Genomic DNA, 8613 nt, shown 5'->3' on the forward strand with positions numbered 1-8613 from the left:
CAGAGGTTGATCAAAAGTCAAGATCGCTGTTATGTCATAACGCTTTGCTTGGTTGGCGACGAAGTTCAATGTAGAATAAATACATGTCATGTCCGAAGCATTCAAATCTATCATAGGTAGGAATGAAACTGATGATTTTCCTGGGTAGTCTCCCGTCTGAACCATCTGCATGAAGCCAGACCACATTGGTATTGGATACTTTAAAGGCCAAATAATAACCGACAGCAGGTCAAGACGGAAAGTCTTATCCAGTGTGTTTAGGTTTTTCAACTCAGCATAACTTAATTCAGCCATACGATCTGATTGAGGTTTGTAATATTTGATCTCTATCTTTGCTAATGCCTTTATTTCATCAGTAGAAAAAGCTATTCTAGGAATGGGTTGTGTTCTCTTCGTACCAGGCGTAATTCCAGCTATTATGCCCATGCCATGAAAAGTGTTGAGGCCATCTATCGTTCTTGTGTTGTGGTCAACGTTATCTGCTACAAATTGTACAAAGCTGTTGCTTATATCGCCTGGAAGATCAACTCCTTGTACAGCTGCAGCACTTGATTCAAACTTCTGGACTTCATAGTAAGAGGAACAAAATCCTAAGCTGTTCAATGTGGACACAAGAAATCGTGAAGCGAAGTTGTGATGCACCTGTACTCCTAGACCAAGTTGAAGCGGTGTTATAAGTGCTCGAGGTCGTGAGGCTTGCATTACTGCTTGTCCTATGGAAGCTATTTTCACCGATGGGTCTATCTCAGAAAATATGTTAGAAAGAAATAACAGCAGGCTTTCGGGTAAGTATGATAGATTATTATCAACTGATGCGATGTTGGCTGGAGTTGGATAGATAGACTTTGTGGTATCTACAGATCGGATGTCGCTTTTTATCAGTTTGGCAGCTGCTCTGATCAAAGCTCTCTTTTCGTCATCTGGATTTAAATTGCTTGGTCTCTGGTAATAGTCCTGAAGAATACAAGTTACGGTTTCACGTGAAGTTGCAACACTTTTTCTACCTGGTATGTCTGTAATAATGATTTCGTCTCCAAAATGTTGCTTCAATCTTTTCTTTAAATACATCTGACTATAAGCATTCCCATCACACATCTCGTCCATTTTTTCAACAAGATCTGATATGGAAATCTGTTCGTCGTCATGATGTTTAAGGAAGTCAACTGTTTTGTAGAAGCCGTCTTCTTGCAAAGCTGGCCATCCTCTTTTGTTTTCAGGCTTTGCGTCTGGTGATATGGGAGAACGGAATACAGGAGTGTTTTTGCACGTGCGGAAGTTTACACTACATGCCTGGTGATAAACAGCATCCGCTGCATGGAGGTCGCTTACGCTCTCCAGTCTCCCGCGAACCTCGGCTGCCCAATCATCATTCCGAAGATCACAAGCATCTTGTATGCGACTCTCAAAATCATCAGTTCGAACCTGAAATACATTTTTGTCTTTTTTCATGGAGTCTGTTGCTTCATTTCCACAGAATAAACAATGATGTTTAAAATCAAAATGGGACTTTGATCGTAATTTTGGAGTATTTGTATGAATTTCTCTCAGAACAAGTTTTTCTTTTTTGTATTTCTTTATGTCATTTGGATTGGTATATGTTTTCCTGCAGAGTTGATGGACAAAATTACCCTCTAATGCGGACAAACAGTCTCCTCTTTCCTGGCTAGCTTTGATGATTCCAAGACAACCTTTTTGTCGCAATTTGATCAGTGTTGTTGGGTGGTCATCTTTTAGGCACACAATACATTTCTCCATAGTATAGATGTAGCTGAAAAAAAATAGCACACAAATCATTTGTTGTTACATATTTAATCATTATAGTATATGTCATATAACATATCAAAACACATTAAAATATTATTCAGAACAACAAGAATAAACAACATCGACTCTTAATGAATAATGTTTTCTTGTCCGTGTGATGTTTCTTTTTTAGTGTGTCTATACACTGTAATTCATTTGTCCATTTCTCAACATCTTATGGATTCTAGCACTACTGAAGATAATGAATCATTTGAAAAGTGCCAAAAAGGGTGACAAGAAAAGTTGAATCAATAGGCTTAAATTGCGTCCGAGAAAACGAAAAGGACATTAAGACAAACAAGACAAACTATGCGAAGTACACACAGAAACGAGCATCTTGAACTTAAGTACAATTTTATTGTAAAGCATTAAAAAAAGTATACTATGTTAAAATTCCCATTCTTGGAAATTTTCGATGTGGTTTATTGTAACCTATTCCGTACATTTGTTTAGTTGACCATTCATTTTGAATTTGGTTTCAATTGACTTTTGATAGAACAAGATACACAATCAAATATTTTTGACTCGACTGTGATAAAATATTTTCAATAAAATAGGCAATGCAGAAAAATATAATATAGTACCTGATTTAGAAATTATCCGTGTGCTTAACAATTAGCACAGTGACTGTGGTTAGCTCCAATAAAATCATGATGCTAAATCGGACATAGGTTTCGTCAAGTGAAAGCTGAAATAAAATTACAAAATAGTTATTTTCGACACCAATAATTCATTAAAAAAGGAAGGAAACAATTATTTAAAATTATTTACTTGAAGAAAATGCAATAGGAGATAAGAATAAATGCTTTGGCTATAGTAATTAGTTCAAAATCGACAAAATTGCAATTTTTACTGTCCATTTTTGTTAATTTGGCGTTCCATAGTTTTTGTTTTCGTCTTACTACGTCCCTTTAAATTATTTTTATTGCTATATTTAGGACTTTATTAGTTTAAATTTAATTGATTTTATGTAAAGGTAGTTGATTTTATTTATTTTCTTTGAAATAACAAAAATATAGTGATCTTTGTCGTTTGACCTGCGTCAAGAACTTTCGTATGTCTAATTCATTTCTTGACGCATTTTTGAATATGTAAATACACGTAAAACATAAGTGTATGTTAAAAAAACACTTACCAGCATACTTTTATAATAATATAAATTTATGTAAGCGATTCTTTCAGTGATATCCGCTTCTCAGTTGGTTTCTATAAATTCACATATGTAAGAGTCTTCTCCCTTTGTCAATATGGCGGACCATTTCTGACATGAATCGGCAGGCACATCACCGATATTTTTATTTTCAATTTTCACCGATTTCCGACCGTACGATTTTGTTAGACTTTTTTAACGGTAATGTGCTATGATAATCTCATATGATATATAAAAAATCTTTTCTGTTGCAATTTGTTTAGATTGATTCTGTAGACAGACTAGACTATTACAAACTTAATGCAACAATAAAATCGTGAACAACCTGTTCAATCTCAAGGTTATTTGTCTATGGTCAGACAATTGGATGCATTATATTGTAAAAAAGTAAAATCACAAAAATACTGAACTCAGAGGAAAATCAATTCAGAAAGTTTATAATCACATGGCAAAATCAAATAACAAAACGCATCAAGAACGAATGGACAAGAACTGTCATATTCCTGACTTGGTACAGGCATTTTAAAATGTAGAAAATGATGGATTGAACCTGGTATTATAGCTAGCTAAATCTCTCACTTGTATGACAGTCGCATCAAATTCCATTATATTGTCACCGATGCGTGAACAAAACAAACAGACACAATAGGTAAAAAGCTAAAAAAATAGGGGTACAGCAGTCAACATTGTGTTATCATCTAAATCACTATAAAAACAACAAATGTAACAAAGAAGCACAAAAAACATGGTGTATTACATGTAATGCAGTATCTGGAATTAAGTATTACTGTAATATCTGCACATTATGTTTTAGTACTTGTAATGCAGCATCTGAAATAAGGTTTTACTGTAATGTCTGCACATTATCTCTGTCATTAAAAGACATCAATAACTGAATCGGCAAATTTTTCATAGTTCACAGTATTTTTGGCCTATACCTTAGAACACTTTTATAAAAGTGTCATGAAGTGAAAAACTATATCTTTAGAGTATTGATTATATGAAGGCATAAGGCTTGAAATGTACAGGAGCTGTGTGGTTTGCAAAAAATAATGTTTTAGGAAAATCTCATTAAGTTGTTTTTAAATATTATAGTATTCAAATAGATTAAGGAAATTATGTTTTCATAATAATTTGACAGAATAATGTTGATAGGAATAAAAGGTTGATTGATGGTTGCTTAAAGTCATAAGAAACCTCAAATTAAAAAAAAATAATGCATATGTTTTTTTATAACTCAATGGATAGTTTTCATTATAAAACTTATGTACATATACTTTTTTCTGAAGAAAATTCTTTAATTTATTCATATTTAGAAGAAGTTTACTTTATTTTAATTGCTTCCAGGACGCAATTCCCCTGACAGATTTTCTGTATGCAAAGTGACCTCAGTGTGACCCATCTCGTAACCCGGTGATCGCAATATGCATGGATGTCCTTAAAAGAAACTATTATCTGAATTTACATGTTAAACACGTGCTCAATTTCCATGCTTTTTGTTGATTTTTAGTCGATTATTGACAAACAGGTGACAATCGTTAAAATTCGGCTTCAAACACGAACTTTAATTACCTGCAATATTTTCACAACAACACTGACTGATTGAAAAAAAAATTGACAATTATACCAAATTTACTTGAAAAAAATGATAAATTCGTGCACAGAAGACTAAGTTTATGGTGTTTGTATGCATTGGTTCAAGAATTGGAAGAACATTATTTTTCACCGGTCACTCGTTTCTTATGACTTTAACATCCAGTGGTAAATATTTCATGCATATTCAGGTTGAAAACAAATGCATAATTGATATAGTTGGAACATTCTTGAAAGTGGATAGACCAAAATAAAAGACAAAAAATATTGATACAACTTTAAAAGAGAGCATACTGAATAAGAGAAGAAATTTGGCCTTGCAATGGTCCACCTTAAAAAGTTTATTTGTATTCTTGAATTTAGATTATCATACAAGTTATAAGGGGTTCATAAACATTCTTTGTGCTTCATTTGATTTAATGCATGTTGTTTTATCATGACCTGTTACAGATTAACTTTGAAGTTTTGTTCTGGTCTGATGCTTTTTTGTAGAGTTATAGTCCTTGGTCTTAGAAAATTTACTCAAATAACCAGTTTTCCCGTATTTTTTCCATCATGCTTTAAGATATTCAATTTATAATTGGTATATAGTTTTATCAAATCAAGTAACAGTTCAAGTTTACATTTTGTTCCAGCCAATTATTTTGTGCAGAGTTATGGTCCTGTGACTTAGAAAATTCATACTTTATTTTGTCATACTTGAAGAAATTGGCTTGTTATTTGTATAAAGTTTACACCATGACAAGTTTTAGATCAAGTTAGCATTTTGTTACATTAAGTACAATGAATTTTCAACCAGTAAAGGGTCTATGTATTGCCAAACATTACTCTCAGAATGTTGGTTTATTTTTTATAAAAAATTTAGAGTCTACTACAGCAGATGATTGTTAACATCAGACTTTTTGGCATATGAATATAAACAGTTTTTATTGTTGCAATTTGCTTGATGGGCTTTAAAAATATTTTTGTAGATTCATCTATTTTCATGGCTACCAATTTGTGTTGCCTTTCCTTCAAAATATGATTTTGAGGTTTTGACAAAGTCCACATACACCCTGAAGGAACATTTGAAACTCCTTAAAGATTTATATTTGAGGTTCACCTATACCTACAAAAACCATGAAAATTAGTATCCAATAAATAGTAAAAGGAATTAACAGTATACATGGAACAGTGGTCATAAGAACAAAGCAAGATATATATTCATATGCATTAACTTTCCACCCTTCAGAGTAAGAATGTAATATTTGTCCCTGGACACAAAACAGCCATCGTTCAGTCTATGTTCTTCTTTTATGTTAAGTTACCTTAAATTAGGAAATCCTCAGTCAAAAGATAAATTGCTAATCTATTCAATATTTCCTAATATATGTTTTATCTTTAAGCTACCTTTAATTAGGAAATCCTCATTCAAACAATACATTTTGCAGATTGGCAATTAAATTACCTTTCCTGATTATTTATTAATGGAAGTACTAATGTTTTCATAAAGTTTTATCTATTTGAAAGTATATCAAAAATACCAAAAGTTTTTTTTGCTCTTTGTTTGTAAACATCTAATTTTATATGATATCATGATTTAATTAAAATATATATGAGTACAATAATGCAATGATCTTGATGAATAACTAATGTTATGCTATGTATTCAATATCTTATTAATGGATTTCATTGTTGTGTAGATTACTCCCTGCCCCCTCAGTCATGGTCTATGCAGCTTATCCATAGTTTACACATTGAAGTTTGTAATTAGGTCTGTTCAAACTTAACAAGTAATTATAAATGAATGGTATTTGGTGTGCAGTTACATAAGCAATAGTACATCTTTTTGAGTATTTATCGATAAAAAAAACTCTTGTAAAACTCCCATTAACATGCTTAAGTTATATGAAGCTGTGATATGTATCACTTCTATTGTTCCCGTTGTTTTTTGTATATTATGCAATCTGTTGTGTTAAACTATAAAAGTCCATATAATATTGATGTAGACAATAGTTTCTTGATATGCTGTGAGGACATAACTAATTAAACTCATTTACATGTTAATTTTAATGTTTATTTTCAACTAAAATGATGACATTGGTATTGATTATTAATAAACTCTTTGTTAAATGTATTCAAAATCAAAAAAGCAATATTGAGCTAAAATTCAAATTCTACTTAAGCAGAAATATCATGAAAAGGCAAACAGCAGAAATTTAGTAATGTTGAATAAATAGCAAACAGAAAATTATGCAATTGGTCTTATTTGCATTAAAGAATATATGGCAAACATGTACAATTTCATGTCTGTATTTTACCCTCAATGATTGATTATTCTACTTTATAATAAAGTTTTATTTGTCTTTTATTGAATAAAACTATATGCTGACGTATTTAGAGTGTTATTTGCAAAAACCATCAAGTATTTTCCAATATTGTTTTCAATATTAATTATATATTAAAAATTCACACTACATCCAATATTTGTGTTCAAATTAACAAATAATGGCTTTGATAAGACAAAAAAGAAAGAAAAAAAGCAATTATTTTCAAGTGTTCATTTAGTTATAAGCCAAGCTAGCATAACGCATATATAAATAAATGGATTCAAAAGACCACTATTGAATTATGTCCTGCACCAGAAACTTAAGTCAATCATGGATGCCTTTATGGCGTCATTAACTAGATAGAGGGGACTGCTTGTATCCCTGCACTGTTAAAGGTCATTAACTGGATAGAGGGGACTGCTTGTATCCCTGCACTGTTAAAGGTCACCAAGTGTCTTCATGATCGTCATTATGCAGTTCAAAACTGGTCTATTAAAACTTTCAGTAATTTCTTATGTACTACCTTTTGTTGGTTGATATTTTTCAATATTTATTATAAGCCATATGCATTTATACCCCCCCCCCCCCCCCCCCCCCCCCTTAAACCTGTGATAGTGGTGTTACAGACTTACAGTACAACATAAGAACAAACTTATAAAATCAGTCGAACTGGGCTGAACTCATCAGATGAGTACAAATAGAAGTATATCTCTAGCAAAAATACAGAGTAGAAATGGACAGATACTTCTACATCCCCACAAAAATGACCATAATCAGAGCCAGGGATTGGTGGCATACCCTGAGAAGCAAATATAAATTATGCAGGAAATTTTTGTTTGCTTTTGGTTATTGAATAGGATTGCCATTTTTAAATAGTGTATTTCCATTAGTGGTAATTATAATATTCATGTTAAAGTCAAATATAGTCAAAATTATATGATCCTGTATAATTGTCAGGTCTTGGTTCTATATAATTGGTTCTATATAATTAAGATTGCTTTAGATGGCTGCAATTTTGAGGACAAAAATACTGCCAAATTATCTAAATGAAAAAAATTTAAGTGTTGCTTATAAGGAATCCCTTTAAACTGCATTCAGTAATTGTATACCAACACAAAATTCTAAATAAGTATGAAAATAAAATTGGTTCATTGTGGAAGTTGAAATTCTATAGTATCACTTGTTTTTACTCTTTCAGAAGTCTGTTATGATATCCAGGAACTTGAAAAAAAAAATCAAAAAATGTATACTGGTCATTCCTATAATCTGCCAAAACAGGTAAACTTTGTTAAACAAAACATTTATTATAAACTCTTATGACTGCAGATCGGATGAACCCAAATCAACTTTAAGATTGTATTCAGTAAGAATAGAACAAATAGTATAGTTTGAATAATGGTGAGATATCAAATTTGATTTAAATATTTCTTTTCTTTTCTGTTTCAGGTACAGACTTCCAGTAAGACAAACATTTTGGTGACTCTTTCATTTATTGTGTTAGTAATAGCTGTCTTAGTCAAATTACAGACATTGTTATTTAGTGGAACATAAGCCTTATGAGAACGGGAATAAAGTTTTTTTAAACAGGGATTACAAACTTTTATTGCATGATTTGAAGAGGTGTGTCCACTAGTTGAATACATTTACATCAAGTGTTTTTATCATGGAAAGTTATTGAATATTTAATCATAGTTTTAAGAAATGCATTTTGTGATTATTGAATGAACTGCATTAAAGGTACAAGGAAACTTACAAACA

The 8613-nt window shown here is 31.6% G+C and overlaps 1 protein-coding gene and 1 long non-coding RNA gene across 3 annotated transcripts in view; one reads left to right on the forward strand and one right to left on the reverse strand.

Annotated features, from left to right (window-relative positions):
• The window catches only part of LOC139501288 (threonylcarbamoyladenosine tRNA methylthiotransferase-like), a 32164-nt gene extending 23551 nt beyond the window's left edge, over positions 1-8613 (forward strand). The window contains exon 15 of one of the 2 annotated variants that reach the window (XR_011658512.1): positions 3239-7067. Coding sequence is in view for 1 of the 2 variants with exons in the window: in XM_071290327.1 (XP_071146428.1) it covers positions 8302-8406 (105 nt within the window). In the remaining variant the exon portion in view is untranslated. Of the gene's footprint in view, positions 1-3238; positions 7068-8301 lie in introns of those variants that run through there. The other variant, XM_071290327.1, reaches the window with a different exon arrangement.
• Positions 1647-3051, reverse strand: LOC139501303 (uncharacterized). The gene is made up of 3 exons (XR_011658516.1): positions 2939-3051; positions 2388-2491; positions 1647-1768 (listed from the first exon to the last, which is right to left on the reverse strand). It is a non-coding gene; the product is annotated as an uncharacterized lncRNA (long non-coding RNA).

The sequence above is a fragment of the Mytilus edulis genome, chromosome 1 (assembly GCF_963676685.1).
Source record: "Mytilus edulis chromosome 1, xbMytEdul2.2, whole genome shotgun sequence".
NCBI classification, from domain to species: Eukaryota; Metazoa; Mollusca; class Bivalvia; order Mytilida; family Mytilidae; genus Mytilus; species Mytilus edulis.